Source organism: Bos indicus x Bos taurus, chromosome 12 (assembly GCF_003369695.1).
Source record: "Bos indicus x Bos taurus breed Angus x Brahman F1 hybrid chromosome 12, Bos_hybrid_MaternalHap_v2.0, whole genome shotgun sequence".
In the NCBI taxonomy this organism is placed as follows: domain Eukaryota; kingdom Metazoa; phylum Chordata; class Mammalia; order Artiodactyla; family Bovidae; genus Bos; species Bos indicus x Bos taurus.
In genome coordinates, this window is record NC_040087.1 from 16,116,928 (window position 1) to 16,135,273 (window position 18,346).

The 18,346-nt window shown below is 41.3% G+C and overlaps 2 protein-coding genes across 8 annotated transcripts in view; one reads left to right on the forward strand and one right to left on the reverse strand.

Moving 5' to 3' along the window:
- The window catches only part of LCP1 (lymphocyte cytosolic protein 1), a 104,831-nt gene extending 97,811 nt beyond the window's left edge, over positions 1–7,020 (reverse strand). The window contains exon 1 of one of the 4 annotated variants that reach the window (XM_027557209.1): positions 6,927–7,020. The gene's annotated coding sequence lies outside the window, so the exon portion shown is untranslated. Of the gene's footprint in view, positions 1–4,888; positions 4,908–6,860; positions 6,880–6,911 lie in introns of those variants that run through there. The other 3 variants (XM_027557210.1, XM_027557212.1, XM_027557213.1) reach the window with 3 other exon arrangements.
- Positions 7,021–7,110: 90 nt separating this feature from the next.
- Positions 7,111–18,346, forward strand: part of LRRC63 (leucine rich repeat containing 63) — a 34,487-nt gene continuing 23,251 nt past the window's right edge. For 2 of the 4 annotated variants that reach the window (XM_027557214.1, XM_027557217.1), the window contains exons 1-2: positions 7,111–7,412; positions 8,046–8,283. In XM_027557214.1, the coding sequence (XP_027413015.1) occupies positions 8,199–8,283 (85 nt within the window). In that variant the 5' untranslated portion in view covers positions 7,111–7,412; positions 8,046–8,198. Of the gene's footprint in view, positions 7,413–8,045; positions 8,284–13,034; positions 13,071–18,346 lie in introns of those variants that run through there. The other 2 variants (XM_027557216.1, XM_027557215.1) reach the window with 2 other exon arrangements.

The window sequence follows — 18,346 nt, forward strand, 5'->3', positions numbered from 1 at the left end:
GGGATCTTAGTTCCATGACCAGGGATTGAACTTCTATCCCCCGCAGTGAAAGTGTAGAGTTTTAACCACTGGATCACCATGGAATTCCCAAAATGCATGTATTAAAAACACCTTGGACCAAGTCTAGTCCTCAGGTGTGGGTCTAGAAATTACAGCTGCTCTAAATCATTAAGAGCTGTAATCTCTTCTTACAGCTCACAGGACGAGATTAGCAAAACCGGTCCTTCTTGTTCCTAACGAAATAATTCCTACTATGCAAATGGTGGCAAGCCGGATTTGTTACACGCGTGGTTCCACTTTCAATCACTGTGGTGGCTCACCTTAGCTCCTCACTGACCCCATCTCCCTTCACTGGGGACATCAAGTGCCTCACAACTATGTGCTGAGAAGAAGCAGAGACCGAAAGTGAAGAGATGTTTTTTTCTCCTCCCCAAAGGGATCACTTGGGCAAAGTGATATGCAAAGGTACAAATCCTCTCTGGAAGCAGTCCTTTGCAATGCAGGGAGTCTGGGTTTGGGAAGAAGGGGATGGTCTGGTTTCCTTAGATGTTGTTGGAAGAAGAAGTGACTAAAAGTATCTCCGGATGGGTCTGATACAGGTGGTTTGGGGAGTGATGGGGGTGCGGGGTTCCTGGGTGCAAGGGAAGTACCCCACCAGAAATGGCATGCAAGGTCTCCATGACTCAGGACAAGGTACCCTCTAACGAGAAGCAGGAGCACAGACTTACTCTCATGCTATTTGGTGGTTGGCTGAAAATCTCTTGTAGTTACGGAACCTCTTCTCTAAAGCAAGTCTTATGCAGAGCCATATATTAACATGTCAAACAGATTAAAAGGGTAGTTTCTTTGCTTGGAATTGCAGTGGAGGGAAGAATAAAGCCCCATAATCTGTCTTCCCTAAAGCCCCTGAGCAGAGCTGGACTCCATATCTCTCCCATTGGAGGGTATTGGTTCACCTGGAATAACTGGCAGGGTGGAGGAAACGAAGGAACAGGGTGAGGAAAAGAGCAACGTCCTGGGACTCATGGATTTCAATCCTGATATAACGTTCGACATCAAAACTTCCAGGAGCGAAGATCCCATGTGCCTTACCGCCAACAAACCAAAGCATAGAAGCAATATTATAACAAATTCAACAGAGACTTTAAAAACGGTCCACATCAAAAAAAAAAAAAAATCTTTAAAAGAAAGCATAAAGGTGGGGTGATTGAGACTGTTGTAAATCTTGAACTGTCAAAAGCAAACTTGCTGTATGATACTGAAATAAAAGGGATGGTTCTGTGTGACCAGTTGTGATGTAACAAGTGAAAAGTTCTTCACCAACACAGAGCATATCAAGCACCACAACAGGTCCAGGCAACCGGTGCTCTTGCCTACCCACGGTCCCCACACACAATTTAAGCCACGCAACTTAGGACAGACGGCATAATATGGCTTCACTGGTGGCTCAGTGGTAAAGAATCCTGCCAATGCAAGAGATGTGAGTATGACCCCTGGGTCAGGAAGACCCCCTGGAGAAGGAAATGGCAACCCACTCCAGTATTCTTGCCTGGAGAATTCCATGGACGTAGCAGCCTGGCGGGCTGCAACCCATGGGATCACAAGAGTCCGATACAACTTAGCAACTAATCAACAACACTTAGGACCAAGGGCATAAAACAGAACGATAGGTTTGAAAAACGAATCCACCATATTTACTGTTTATGATCATAAATTGCTACTTGCCTTAGAATGAAGAGTAAGTTCATTACAAAGCATTTCTGCTCACCTACGGATCTAAATGCTAGACGTCTTTTTTTGAGGACTGAACCAAGAGCAAGGAACTTCTACACCTCATGGGAACTGCATGTGCCTTTGAAGTTTGGTACAAAACCCTAGAAGGTCCCAAGGAATCAGTAGATTGTTCTCCCAAAGTCCGGAGCGCACATTAGAGAAAAAAAAAAAAAACAGAAAAATATATGCTTTCAGAACATCTTTCCCTCTAGCAATTCCAAAGAGGGTCACTCTGCAGCTCTTTTGGGCTTTTTCACTTTTGTCTGGCTCGCCAGCTGGCCTGGAGGACACGGAGAACAAGGCAGCTTTCATCTCTGGGTCACTGGTTGACATCCATCATGGATTAGGTCCAGTTCCATCCACGTGGATGGCAACTCACGGACTCCACTCACCTGAACGACACGGGTCAAGGCACACCCTGCACCAGGACATTGTCAGGCACGAGCTGTCCCACGGTTGCTCCATAGCCCAGAGGGGCATACAGACCAATGACAGAACAGAGGGCCCTGCCCGGAGCATTGGTTAACGACCTGAGAACTGCATGCCTCTTTCACCAACATATCAGAGATGTTAGCACACCAAGTGTGATATTTTATGGATAATTGCCCAGGAGTCACCCTTGAACCCTCCAAATAACTTCAGTTAACATCAACTATAATCACATAAAGCAGGGACAACACAGACGGGAAATCTGAGCCATTTGTTTTTAATCACTAGCATCTAATGAGAACTCAACTCTACCCTGCAAGAACTTAAGTCCTTGACCCAGTTCTCTCTTTAAATCCTCACAATACGCTGAGTCAGGTACCATTTTACCCCAATTTTATAAGTGAAGAAACCACAGGAGGTTAGAGGGGTTGAGTAGCTGGATCAAGGGCATAGAGTTATCAAGCGGTGGCCAGGGATCTGAACACAGCAGAGCTGAGCTATGCTGCTTTTGGTTGAGACTTGATGCAGATAACACAATTTTCAATTAACATGAGAACTCTGGGGTAATATACAACATAAAATCAACACTTAGACGAGTCCCTTCCACATGGTAAGTAACCACCATCAACATTTCATCACTCACAGAATGAAAGACAATGCTTAGTCAACTTAACGTTAAGGAAACAAATATTATTTACCTTTTTCTGGTGAAGGACACAATCATACAACATATACAGATGCCTAATACCATCTGAAGGGCTTGCCAGGTAGCTCAGTGGTAAAGAATCTGCATGCCAATACCAGAACAATAGAAGACACAGGTTCGCTCCCTGGGTCAGGAATATCCCCTGGAGAAGGAAATGGCAACCCACTCCAATTTTCTTGCCTGGAGAATCCCATGGACAGAGGAGCCTGGCGGGCTACAGTCCATGGGGCTGCGAAGAGTCAGGCACGACTGAGCATGCGTGCAACACGTGCACGCACGCACAATATCAGCAGGTCACAGATAACCTAAAACAATCACTGAAACTAAGGAAATACAGAAGTCTTTCTGAGTATTCCAGGTAGTGTGACTCAATAACATTATTCTACCTGACCAACGTAATAAAAAATGTTTGAAAATTTAAAAACTTCAAGTTGTCATAACTATTTATAAATAAAGCCTTTGAAAAGATTTAAAATGTCATTTTAATGTCTAAAATTATAAAGCTTCCCAGTGAATCACCTGTTGTTTTCTTAAAGTTTAAAGTTGAGCACCTAGTAAAGAGCTTTACGCATAATTTCCAATAAATCATTCTGGAATGAATGGCTGAATTCATGAATGTGCTTTTAAAACAGATAGACATTGTTCTTTCATTACGTTTGGGATTTTTTTTTTTTTTTATTCTGTGATGCAGGTTGTATGCTGCTGCTGCTGCTGCTGCGTCGCTTCAGTCGTGTCCGACTCTGTGCGACCCCATAGAGGGCAGCCCGCCAGGCTTCCCGTCCCTGGGATTCTCCAGGCAAGAACACTGGAGTGGGTTGCCATTTCCTTCTCCAATGCATGAAACTGAAAAGTGAAAGTGAAGTCGCTCAGTCGTGTCCAACTCTAGCGACCCCATGGTCTGCAGCCCACCAGGCTCCTCCGTCCATGGGATTTTCTAGGCAAAAGTACTGGAGTGGGGTGCCAGTGCCTTCTCTGGCAGGTTGTATGACCTTCCCTTATTAATAATTTTTTTGGAAAAAAAAAAATCCCAGGACTATCATCCTGAAAGACAACAAGAAAAAACTAAATAACTGGTTAAAAATTAAGAACAGAAATGAAGTTTTTGCTTGTGCAACAAGACGTGTTTGTGTTAGTGTGTGTTAGTCGTTCAGTCGTGTCCAACGCTTTGCAACCCCATGGACTGCACCCACCAGGCTCCTCCGTCCATGGGATTTTCTGGAAAAGAATACTGGAGTAGGTTGCCATTTCCTTCTTTAGGGGATCTTCCCCATCCAGGAATTGAACCCAGGTCTCCTGCATTGCAAGCAGACTCTTTACCGTGAGATAGGAGAGGTTTAAAAAAAAGAAGCTACTTTAAAATATCTTTATTAACATTTAAGAAAATACAAAATTGTTCTGTATGAAGCAGAATGAAAGAACATGAAACAAAAGTATATGTTTAAGCCACTGTGACTGATAAAAAGAGTAAAGACATTTTTTAGTATATATATAAAAAACTCAGGTCAAGAAAATACCTCCTTTTCAAAAGCATTTTTGTGCCTTGGCTTACCTTGGAGACTTAACGGTTTACCCAATGTGCTCTCAAAATGAACTATTCATTTTTTAAAAGAACTTCTAAGAATTAACACGAGCATAAACATAAAAATCACTGCCGTTATTTCCATAAAGTAAAATGCTAAATTAAATTTACGCTGACCAAACTATTCCAGAAACCTCCAATCCTTTTAAAAAGGAAAACAAATTAACAGAGCCTTATATAGAAAACAGAGAAAATTTCTACCAACAGTTTCTACACGATTCCAACAAAACTGAGTCTTTTCACCAATAGCAAATCTGAGATCCCCCAAGTATCCCCCACTCATTAGAAAAATCAATAGCACTACCTGCTGGGTGTACAAGGTTGCTTGTGCATAAGGCTTTTATCTCATTTTTAGCAACACTTTTAAAAAAATGCAGGATGTACACAACCTTGGCACTCACCATTACCGTGGCCTCCTGAACACAATCTGTTAAAAGTGTTGTGGTTCAGTTTGTCAAGCTTCATCGCACAGTTCTGCCAAACTGCAAAGCTAATGGGACAATCAAAAGGCTGCCTATACTGTACATCAGGTAAAGGAAGCCTTTAAAATCAAAGAGGGAGTTGTATTATTTAAAGAGACATGATTATTTAAACAAAAACAAGGAGAAAATGAGATTGAGGCTGCAATACTCTCCAAAAAATTTTTTTAATTAATAAATTAAGTAAAAATAATAAAAGAACCCAAATTGAATGTAATGTGTACTTTCTAAATCTGGCCTGCACTTGTATATCATTTCCATAGATAAAGCATATAATTTGTGTTAGAAAAACTGATATATATGTGTGTGTATATATATACACACATATAACACCAAGCCATGAATTTAATTTTCATAATCACAATCTCATTTGCCTAAACATTGCATGCTAAATAACAGAAGTAGGAAGCAGTGGAAGACAAAATATTCACACCTCTGGAGGTTACATATTAATCAGCCCTAGTTTCTGCCTGGTATTTGCTAGAAGAAATCTGCAGGCAATGAAGCCTGATGCCTGATTCCATGTGTGACAAAGCATTTTTTAAAAAACTATTGATAAGCATATTGCTTTGATTTTTGACTATGCAATCCTAAGCATAAATTTCAAAGGCCAAGCACTGGTGGGTAAAACTTAATCTCAGTAGTTCTTGCAGTTCAAACAACTTTTATGAGGACAGAGGGGGTAAAAAGTGCAAGTGTTAAGTCTCTCAGTCAAGTCCAACTCCTTGCCACCCCATGGACTCTAGCCCGACAGCTCGTTTGCCCATGGGATTCTCCAGGCAAGAATACTGGAGTGGGTAGCCATTCTCTTCTCCAGGGGATCTTCCTGACCCAGGGATGGAACCCATATCTCCTGCATTGCAGGCAGATTCTTTACTATCTGAACCACAAGGGAAGCCCCAAGAGGATAGGAACCCGGCTCTATCTATTGGAACATAAACCTTTTTTATGGGTAAAAATATAAACATCTTTCACACTTACAAAAAATGCACAACACATATTACTTGAGATAAAATCTAGCAAATCAGATTTGCGTATTGTCAACTCTCTCATCTTGCTGAGAAGCTAATTCATCTATGCAGTGGATACAGACAAAAATGGAATAAATTCATGGTCTGGGGCAGCAGTGTAATCGGGACATAGCTATTTTAAAATTAAAAGAAACCACATGCAAAGGAAAAGAAGGTGCAGAATATTTCCCAGAATCTGATTAAATACTTTTTTGACTTTTCCACTTTTTAAAATTGACTATTTAAAAATGTATGCTTGTTCCTACGGAGAAAAAGGAAGAGTAGTTAGGGAGAAAATCTTCAAATATCCCTAAAGTTACAAAGATTTACACACAAGTCTCATCTTCCAACAGCTGTTACTAAAGTTCCTACACTTGTAAAATAAAGCACAACAAAACACAAGACTGGAAGGAAACTCCATCTACTTTACTTTCTGAGTTGGGATTCACACACCTGCCTAATGAATTTTCTCTCTCACACTTTCTCCCTCAAATCTCCAAAGAGACGTATGCACATTCATGCAAACACACACGATGTATCAATTACTGGACATGCAGGTTCATCAACACCACGACCCAGGTCACAAATCACGAAATGAATCAGGATAAATAACGAGGGCAGTGAGAAATGGGTTTCTTTCAAAGCCCGCTCGATCCTTTTATGCCCTATTTCTTTCTACAAGTTTCCTCTTCAGCGAAGAACTTTAAAGGATCAGGAAGACAAAACAGGTTGCATTAAAAGAAGAGAAACAGAATGCTCGCTATTCTGGAGCCCTGCAAAATCAGCCAGGCGACTAAGGCTGCGCAGAAGTGCAGGACGAAAGAACACCAGCCCGGACCCTAGATACCCGAGTTAAGCATCTTGCAAGTGAGAAAAGTAAATACATGATAGTGGTCACTGTCATTAAGAATAAAAGCAGTAATAACGATCGTCACCACGGGGTTCCGTACAGCAGGTGCACGTGGAGAGGGCTTCTCCTGCAGTCGCGCACAGCGGCCGACGAAGGCTAGAGGGCTCCGCGCGCGCCGCCCGCTGGGGCGGGACCAGCTGAGCGGGGCTCCGCGGGCGGGTGCGCGCCCCGCCCGGCCCCGCCCTCCCTCCTGCGCCTGCGCGCCCGGCAGAAGGGACGTGGGTATTGGCTTCTGGTTGCTAGGAGACTTGCCCGCTTGGCCCCACCTGGCCGGCGGGTGAAGGTGACCTGGGTGAGTGCTTTCTTTCGGGACAGCATCCCGCCGGAAGACCTGCGACCTCACTTCACCTTAATCTGCCTCCGTTCCCAGGAAGAGGAGATTAAAAAAGGAAAAGCTGATTGTTTTGAAAAGCAGCTGATTGCCCTAAAGGATAGCATCGGGGTCCAACTTTTCCAGGCACCTCTTCCAAAAATAAGAACGGGAAATTACCAGCATCAAGTGGGACGTACTACCAGGAAACAGATCGTGAGTGCTTGCGTGCCAAGTCATCTTTGGAGGGGTATAAAGCAGGCCATTTGTGCTCCGGAGCGTACCCGTCTAGACTGACAACAGAATAGCCATGTACTAGGCTCTTTGATACGACGAAGCACACAATATTTGGTTCGATCTTCAGGCATCATTTCTAAACAGTACTAATCGGGACTGGGATTGTAGAAAATCTCATTATATTGAAGGCATTTTATTTGGGGGTTAAATAGTTACGGGCCAACTGTAGTGACTGAATTTAAAATAAGTCATTATTACAGAAAGAAAACAACTTTTTGGTGAAGAGTTAGATATTGTGGATTTTCAGAGGCCATGGAGGGACTTCCTCACCTTTTTTGACGAAAAACTCTTCCTAGTTTATAAATTGATAACATTTTGGAGGTAGAAGAGAAAATGAGTGTCATTTCTACCATTCTGGAAAAGCAGTATTTACTAGCTGAAATAACACTGCCAGATTGAATTTTTGGTTAACATTTGAAATTTTAAGATGGTCCTGATTGGTAATAGTCTATGTATTTTTACATTTTGTGTTAATTATAAGCCAAAATTTTATCTAGATTCTTTCTATAAGACTTAAGGAATTGTTTTTCTTACCCTCTTTTTCTTTTACAGAATTCTGCTTGGACTCAGTATAGTATTAGCACGGAATGATTTTCATTAGGATTTAATCTGGATTCGAATGAATTTTTCAGCAACAATTGAAACATATTCAAAAACTTTTAAGTTCTTCACCCATAGCTGTGACAAATAGTGCTTATTATTAAAATGCAAAAACACCCACAACTTCTTCGAAGACCTTTACCTCCAAATCTCCCTAAGCTGTCTTTATGTCAGAAGAAAGTCCATGCAGGTATGTGTATTAATCAGATATGTTATTAGCTTTTTTGGTTTTTCATAGAATTTTCTCAACCTGCACAGTTCAGCATCACAGTAAAGACACTCACTGGGGACTTCCCTGGTGGTCTAGTGGTGAAGACTCCAAGTTGATAATGCAGGGCCCCCAGGGTTTGATGCCTGGTCAGGGAACTAGATCTAGACCCCACATGTTGCAGCAGCCAAATAAATAAATATAAAGATACTCACTAATGACTACAACTTACAGATTTTTGTGTAATATGGTAACATCTAATTCAAATTACAAATACAGTTGATTCTCATTTTTTGTGGATTCTGTAGGAGTGAATTTACCTAACTGCTAGAATCCATTTGTAATCCCCAACCCAGAACATTGTACTATGTTTTGTCTTTTTAACTTCAAAATATACCATGAAGAACACTTTGGAGCAGTATATGGAGCTCTTTCTCTCTCCTTTTATAATAGTGAGACTGTGTGCAGCAAGAGGGCGTATATGGTAATTCTTGGATACAGCCAAGGCAGTGAAAGCATACATATTCCCAACAGTGGTGGGAACAGGATACTGCTCTGCCTTCTTGTTTTAGCTCCCATAAACAGCTGCCACCTTTCCGGTATAAATAGTGCCATAATTTCTGAATTCTGTACTTTTGGTTGGTGATTTAATTGTCTAAAATAGCCCCCAAGAAGGCTATGATGTGCCTTCCAGAGAGAACATATGCTTTAGATAACCTTCCTTCAAGCCTGAGTTACAGTGTTGTTGGCTGAAAGTTCAGTGTTGATGAATCAACAATCTAAAGTGTCTTTAAATAGGAGCATACTTAAAACAAGGTTGTGTGTATTGATTGGTTGCTGATAATGTTGAGATCAGAGGCTTGCAGGAACCTGACCCTGTATTTCCCCAAGAAATAATAGCTCAGTGTTGGATAATTCAGTGCTTACTGAGATAGAGAACAGAACTGCCCTGAATCATGAGAATTGACTGTATTTATAAGCACAGTGCTAAGAACTGGAGATATAATAGTGAGTAAAACAAACTCTGCCAATTCTCTTTATTAGTTACCCTTTGGTGAGATCCAACAATCATATAATTAAATGTAAAATTACCCTGTGATAAATGCTATGAAGTAAAGGAGAGCCACTTATGATTATAACTTTATATAATACTCTTAATCCTCTATTTCTCTATATGGTATATATTGACTCCTTACTGATAAGCAATGATAAAATTAGCATACATCCTTTTCTTCCCCCTTTTCTTTCTCTTCTATCACCTGATTTTAGTTGATTATATTAATTATTTTAGTGTCAACATTTATAAGCATATTAAAATATGCTTAGTCTATAACTTGATGTACAGTGCTAAATCCTATTGATGCATGGCCATAAAAGATGTGTGAATCAATACACCTATGTTATATACAATTTTCTTTCCTACATTTCCCACCTACTTTTGTTATATCATTTCTATATATTTCTACAGTGTTTTATATTTCTGCATTTACAATCTGTTCTATAATAGTAATACCCACAGTTATATAGATATACTTCTCACTACCAGTTCTTTGGCTGTAGTTTTCCATTTGTTTTTCTGTTGAAGTTCATCATCTAGCACAGAGTTTCTCACTATTGCCATTTTGAGCTGGATAATTCTTTTTATGGTGGGGAGGGGGGTGGGTAGGGGGAGTGCAGGGATGGATCATCTTGCTTTGGCAACTCGGATAGTTAATGACCTTGACTGTTATTAATCCTATGTCCCCAAAGGCTCTTGGCAGAGTACTTTGTATGTAATAGGTGTTCAAAATACTTGTTGAATGAATGAATGAATGAATACCTAAAATGTCTGAAGTACGATTTATAAAAATGAGTAGTCAAATATCGAAATAAAATTGAAATAAATATGTACAATTGGCATACAACACTAAATGCTGTAGAGAATTAATGACATGAATCTGGTCCCTGTCTTTCAGGACTTTTCAAGACCTTTAGTTAAACTCTATTGTATGTATTGATATGCATGCAATGAGAACCTAAAATAACAATACAAAGCAGCATAGAATTTATGTCCAATTAATGGTACAGACAGCAGTAGTTCATAAATGTGAGAAACCCTGGGGCAGCAATGGGGTATGAGCTAAGACTTGAGAAATTAGTAAAAGTGAAGTGAAATATATTTAATTATAAATAAATTATATATTTAATTATAGAGGTATAGTTTTTGACGGCAGAATAGTCTATTGGAAAAGTAGAATTTTAACATTCTAAGAGAAAAAATAAAATAGAAATCATGGGGAAATGTATCCCAAAATAGGGAAGTCTGAACTGAGAAGACAGATATCATCTTCATTGAGCAGATTTCCCTAAGCACCTCTTCTCTTTGCATCCAGTCAGAGTACTTTCCTTTATGGTCCCAGAGTATCCCCGACCTACCCTCTGCTGACCTCTAATTCTCTAGTTTAACTGTTTCTGCCTAGTAGTATCTGTTGCTCAGTTGTGTCTGACTCTTTGCAACCCCATGGGCCATAGCCCACCAGCCTCCTCTGTCCATGGGATTTCCCAGGCAAGAAGACTGGTTGTTTAGTCACTAAATCGTGTCCTACTATTATTGTGTCTGACTAAATAGTCAGAACCAACTATTTTCTGACCCCATGGACTGTATCCCTCCAGGCTCCTCTATCCATGGTATTTTCCAGTCAAGAATACTGGAGTGAGTTGCCATTTCCTTCTTCAGGGGACCTTCCTGACCCAGCGATCAAACCTGAGTCTGCTGCATTGCAGGCAGATTCTTTACCACTGCGCCACCTGGGAAGCCTATTTTCTATATTAAATTGCAAGACCTTTGATGGGAGTAAGATTTCTGCTGTGTAATTGTACTCTCAGCACTATGTGTACAGCTAGCACATGTAAAAAGGTGAAAAAGTGTTTGTCTCTCAGTCGTGTCCAACTCTTTGCAACCCCGTGGACTATAGCCCATCAGGTTCCTCTGTCCATGGGATTCTCCAGGAAAGAATATTGGAGTGGGTAACCATTCCCTTTTCCAGGGTATTTTCCTAACCCAGGGATCGAACCCGGGTTTCCTGCATTGTAGGTGGATTCTTTACTGTCTGAGGAGGTGTTAAATGTTTGTTGAATTAATTAATGAGAACAAAAAGTATGGGTTGTGTTAATCAAGAAAGGTGGATTGTATTGGCTTGGTAATATCTTACATAAAAAACCCTGAATTTTAGCCATCCAATATAAGGTTTAAGGTATACTTTGAAAGAAGAAAATGATTTAAATTGGTTAGTAAGAGAAGGTGTTACACACTGTTTGATCAAGACAAAAAACTCAGGTCTGCCTAAAAAAAGAACAGTGTCAGAAAAGGAAAAGTGATCTCACTCAATCTAATAAGTAACTATTCTAAGCAATAATAATAACAATGTATTGGGTGAGTATAGTACAGGGATAAATGGAATGGATGACAGCAATTTTATATGGAAAGGAGGGAAGAATTGGGACTACACTGTTAAAAAGATACTGACCATCGCCAATAAGCAGTGTAGTGTTTGTTGAAAGTAGACTTGGATTCATTGTAAATATCTATTGCAAACTCTAGGGCAAGCATTTAAAAGAATTTTATAAGTGTAATTGATATGCTAACAGAGGAATAAAACCGAAGGACAGAAACTGACTCATAAAATTCTCAACTAAAACCAGAAAAGATAGAAGAAGAACGGAAGATTTTTAAAGAGATGGCAAAGTAAAACAGCTGCAACAAATAGAAAACTTTACAAATGTGGCCGATGTTAAGTCAGCAATGTCAATCATTTGTTAAAATGTGAATGGTCTAAGTATGCCAATTAAATGGTAGAAACTGTCACAGTAGATAAGAGACAAGAGCTAATTACATATTGTCTGCAAGAAACTCCCTTTAAATATAAAAATGAGTCAGTCAGTTCAGTCGCTCAGTCGTGTCCGACTCTTTGCGACCCCATGGACTGCAGCACACCAGGCCTCTCTGTCCCTCACCAACTCCTGGAGTTTACTCAGACTCATGTCCATTAAGTCAGTGATGCCATCCAACCATTTCATCCTCTGTCGTCCCCTTTTCCTCCCACCTTCAATCTTTCCCAGCATCAGGGTCTTTTCAAATGAGTCAGCTCTTCGCATCAGGTGGCCAAAGTATTGGAGTTTCAGCTTCAACATCAGTCCTTCCAATGAATATTCAGGACTGATTTTCTTCAGGATGGACTGGTTGGATCTCCTTGCAGTCCAAGGGACACTCAAGAGTCTTCTCCAACACCACAATGGAAAAGCATCAATTCTTTGATGCTCAGCTTTCTTTATAGTCCAACTCTCACATCCATACATGACCACTGGAAAAACCATAGCCTTGACTAGATGGATCTTTGTTGGCAATGTAATGTCTCTGCTTTTTAATATGCTGTCTAGGTTAGTTATAACTTTTCTTCCAAGAAATAAGTGTCTTTTAATTTCATGGCTGCAGTCACCCTCTGCAGTGATTTTGGAGCCCCCCAAAATAAAGTCTGCCACTGTTTCCACTGTTTCCCCATCTATTTGCCATGAAGTGATGGAGCAGCGGATGCGCGGCACAGGAGTGGCCAAGAGAAGCTACCCCACATCCAAAATCAGGAGCAGCCAAGAGGAGCTACCCCATGTCCGAGGTCAGGAGCAGTGGCCAAGAGGAGTTACCCCACGTCCAAGGTCAGGAGTGATGGCCGAGAGGAGATACCCCACGTCCAAGGTCAGGAGCAGCAGCCGTGAGGAGATGCCCCACATCCAAGGTAAGGAGCAGCAGCTGCACTTTGCTGGAGCAGCCGTGAAGAGATACCCCATGTCCAAGGTAAGAGAAACCCAAGTAAGAGGGTAGGCACTGAGAGTGGGCATCAGAGGGCAGACAGACTGAAACCACAATCACAGACAACTAGCCAATCTGATCACATGGACCACAGCCTTGTCTAACTCAATGAAACTAAGCCATGCCGTGTGGGGCCACCCAAGATGGGTGGGTCATGGTGGAGAGGTCTGACAGAATGTGGTCCACTGGAGAAGGGAATGGCAAACCACTTCAGTATTCTTGCCTTGAGAACCCTGTGAACAGTATGAAAAAGCAAATAGATAGGACACTGAAAGAGGAACTCCCCAGGTTGGTAGGTGCTTAATATGCTACTGGAGATCAGTGGAGAAATAACTCCAGAAAGAATGAAGGGATGGAGCCAAAGCAAAAACAATACCCAGTTGTGGATGTGACTGGTGATAGAAGCAAGGTCCGATGCTGTAAAAAGCAATATTGCATAGGAACCTGGAATATTAGGTCCATGAATTAAGGCAAATTGGAAATGGTCAAACAGGAGATGGCAAGAGTGAATGTCGACCTTCTAGGAATCAGCTAACTGAAATGGACTGGAATGGGTGAATTTAACTCAGATGACCATTATATCTACTACTGTGGGCAGGAATCCCTTAGAAGAAATGGAGTAGCCATCATGGTCAACAAAAGAGTCCGAAATGCAGTACTTGGATGCAATCTCAAAAACGACAGAACCATCTCTATTCATTTCCAAGGCAAACCATTCAATATCAAGATAATCCAAGTCTATGCCCCAAACAGTAACTCTGAAGAAGCTGAAATTGAACAATTATATGAAAACCTACAAGACCTTTTAGAACTAACACCCAAAAAAGAAGTCCTTTTCACTATGGGGGACTGGAGTGCAAAAATAGGTAGTCAAGAAACACCTGGAGTAACAGGCAAATTTGGCCTTGGTCTACAGAATGAAGCAGGGCAAAGGCTGATAGAGTTTCACCAAGAGAATGCACTGGTCATAGCAAACACGCCCTTCCAACAACACAAGAGAAGACTCTACACATGGACATCACCAGATGGCTGACACCGAAATCAGATTGATTATATTCTTTGCAGCCGAAGATGGAGAAGCTCTATACAGTCAGCAAAAACAAGATCAGGAGCTGACTTTGGCTCAGATCATGAACTCCTTATTGGCAAATTCAGACTTAAATTGAAGAAAGTGGGGAAAACCACTAGACCATTCAGGTATGACCTAAATCAAATCTCTTATGACTATACAGTGGAAGTGAGAAATAGATTTAAGGGACTAGATCTGATAGACAGAGTGCCTGATGAACTATGGACAGAGATTCATGACATTGTATAAGAGACAGGGATAAAGACCATCCCCAAGAAAAAGAAATGCAAAAACGCAAAATGGCTGTCCAAGGAGGCCTTACAAATAGCTGTGAAAAGAAGAGAAGCCAAAAGCAAAGGAGAAAAGGAAAGGTATACCCATTTGAATGCAGAGTTACAAAGAATAGCAAGGAGAGATAAGAAAGCTTTCCTCAGTGATCAGTGCAGAGAAATAGAGGAAAACAATAGAATGGGACAGACTAGAGATCTCTTCAAGAAAATTAGAGATACCAAGGGAACATTTCACGCAAAGGTGGGCTCAATAAAGGACAGAAATGGTATAGACCTAACAGAAGCAGAAGATATTAAGAAGAGGTGGCAAGAATACACAGAAGAACTATACAAAAAAGATCTTCACAACCCAGATAATCATGATGGTGTGATCACTCACCTAGAGCCAGACATCTGGAATGTGAAGTCAAGTGAGCCTCAGGAAGCATCACTACAAACAAGGCTAGTGGAGGTGATGGAATTCCAGTTGAGCTATTTCAAATCCTAAAACATGATGCTGTAAAAGTGCTGCACTCAATATGTCAGCAAATTTGGAAAACGCAGCAGTGGCCACAAAACTGGAAAAGGTCAGTTTTCATTCCAATCCCAAAGAAAGGCAATGCCAAAGAATGCTCAAACTACCACATAATTGCACTCATCTCACACTCTAGAAAAGTAATGCTCAAAATTCTCCAAGCCAGGCTTCAGCAATATGTGAACCGTGAACTTCCAGATGTTCAAGCTGGTTTTATAAAAGGCAGAGGAACCAGAGATCAAATTGCCAACATCTGCTGGATCACCAAAAAAGCAAGAGAGTTCCAGAAAAACATCTATTTCTGCTTCATTGACTATGACAAAGCCTTGGACTGTGTGGATCACAATAAACTGTGGAAAATTCTGAAAGAGATGGGAATCCCAGACCACCTGACCTGCCTCTTGAGAAACCAGTATGCAGGTCAGGAAGCAACAGTTAAAACTGGACATGGAACAACAGACTGGTTCCAAATAGGAAAAGGAGTACGTCAAAGCTGTATGTTGTCTCCATGCTTATTTAACTTATATGCAGAGTACATCATGAGAAATGCTGGGCTGGAAGAAGCACAAGCTGGGATCAAGATTGCTGGCAGAAATATCAGTGACCTCAGACATGCAGAAGAAACCACCCTTATGGCAGAAAGTGAAGAAGAACTAAAGAGCCTCTTGATGAAAGTGAAAGAGGAGAGTGAAAAAGTTGGCTTAAAGCTCAACATTCAGAAAACGAAGATCATGGCATCTGGTCCCATCACTTCATGGGAAATAGATGGGGAAACAGTGGAAACAGTGGCAGACTTTATTTTGGGGGGCTCCAAAATCACTGTAGATGATGATTGCAGCCATGAAATTAAAAGATGCTTACTCCTTGGAAGGAAAGTTACAACCAACCTAGACAGCATATTAAAAAGCAGACACATTACTTTGTCAACAAAGGTCCATGTAGTCAAGGCTATGGTTTTTCCAGTGGTCATGTATGGATGTGAGACTTGAACTATAAAGAAAGCTGAGCATCAAAGAATTGATGCTTTTGAATTGTGGTGTTGGAGAAGACTCTTGAGAGTCCCTTGGACTGCAAGGAGATCCAACCAGTCCATCCTAAAGGAGATCAATCCTGGATGTTCACTGGAAGGACTGATGTTGAAGCTGAAACTCCAGTACTTTGGCCACCTGATGCGAAGAGTTGACTCATTTGAAAAGACCCTGATGCTGGGAAAGATTGAAGGTGGGAGGAGAAGGGGACAACAGAGGATGAGATGGTTGGATGTCATCACCAACTCAATGGACATGAGTTTGGATGAACTCCAGGAGTTGGTGATGGACAGGGAGGCCTGGCATGCTGCAGTTCATGGGGTGGCAAAAAGTCGGACACGACTGAGCAACTGAATGGAACTGATGGGACCAGATGCCATGATCTTCGTTTTCTGAATGTTGAGCTTTAAGCCAACTTTTTCACTCTCCTCTTTCACTTTCATCAAGAGGCTCTTTAGTTCTTCACTTTCTGCCATAAGAGTGGTTTCTCCTGCATATCTGAGGTTACTGATATTTCTCCCGGCAATCTTGATCCCAGCTTGTGCTTATCCAGCCCAGCATTTCTCATGATGTACTCTGCATAGAAGTTAAATAAGCAGGGTGACAATATACAGCCTTGACGTACTCCTTTTCCTATTTGGAACCAGTCTGTTGTTCCATGTCCAGTTTTAACTGTTGCTTCCTGACCTGCATACAGATTTCTCAAGAGGCAGGTCAGGTGGTCTGGGATTCCCATCTCTTTCAGAATTTTCCACAGTTTATTGTGATCCACACAGTCCAAGGCTTTGGCATAGTCAATGAAGCAGAAATAGATGTTTTTCTGGAACTCTCTTGCTTTTTCGATGATCCAGCGGATGTTGGCAATATGATCTCTGATTCCCCTGCCTTTTCTAAAACCAGCGTGAACATCTGGAAGTTCATGGTTCAAGTACTGTTGAAGTCTGGCTTGGAGAATTTTGAGCATTACTAGCGTGTGAGATGAGTGCAATTGTGCAGAAGTTTGAGCATTCTTTGGGATTGAAATGAAAACTGACCTTTTCCAGTCTTGTGGCCACTGCTGCGTTTTCCAAATTTGCTGACATATTGTGTGCAGCACTTTCACAGCATCATCTTTCAGGATTTGAAATAGCTCAACTGGAATTCCATCACTTCCACTAGCTTTGTTCGTAGTGATGCTTCCTAAAGCCCACTTGACTTCACATTCTAGGATGTCTCGCTCTAGGTGATTGATCACACCATTGTGATTATCTGGGTGGTGAAGATCTTTTTTGTACAGTTCTTCTGTGTATTCTTGCCACCTCTTCTTAATATCTTCTGCTTCTGTTAGGTCCATACCATTTCTGTCCTTTACTGAATCTGTCTTTGCATGAAATGTTCCCTTGGTATCTCTAATTTTCTTGAAGAGATCTCTAGTCTTGCCCATTCTATTGTTTTCCTCTATTTCTTTGCATTGATCACTGAGGAAGGCTTTCTTATCTCTCCTTGCTATTCTTTGGAACTCTGCATTCAAATGGGTATATCTTAAGGACAGAGAAAGATACTCATACTAATACTAATCAAAAGAATTCTGGAGTATCTATGTTCATTGGCTTTAAAAAAAAGTATTTATTCATTTGTTTGCAAGTTGCTGAGTGCAGGATGTAGCTCCCCGACCACTGATCAGACCTGATCCCCCTACCTTGAGAGCCCAGAGTCCTAGACACTGGACCACTAGCAAAGTCCTAGCGTGTTTTCTTATTTGTTGAATTTAAGAGCTCTTTATTTGGATGCAAGCCCTTTATCAGATGTGACATCTCTCTCCCAAGGCTTTTCTAGTCACTTTCATCTATTAGCCTTGTCTCATTTTTAGATACTAAACCACAGTGAAGTCAAGTCGCTCAGTCGTGTCCGACTCTTTGCGACCCCATGGACTGTAGCCTACCAGGCTCCTCTGTCCATGGGATTTTCCAGGCAATAGTACTGGAGTGCATTGCCATTTCCTTCTCCAGGGGATCTTCCCGACCCAGGGATCAAACTTGGGTCTCCCTCATTGTAGACAGATGCTTTACCGTCTGAGCCACCAGGGAAGTCCTATTAAACCACAAGTCCAATCTAAATCGATACTTTCATCTAGCATGCAGTTAAACCTTGCCCTTTCACCCAACTCAGACTAGGTCTGCTAATTTTTAGACAAGCCCAGAGAAATACCTTGTTCTTTTGCTTCTCTTGCCTCACTCATAATTTCTGGTATTTTCATCGGTGGGGGCTATGGGGGAGGAAGAGTTAAGGAGTTAAGAGTGAATGTGACCGTCAGTCCTGAGT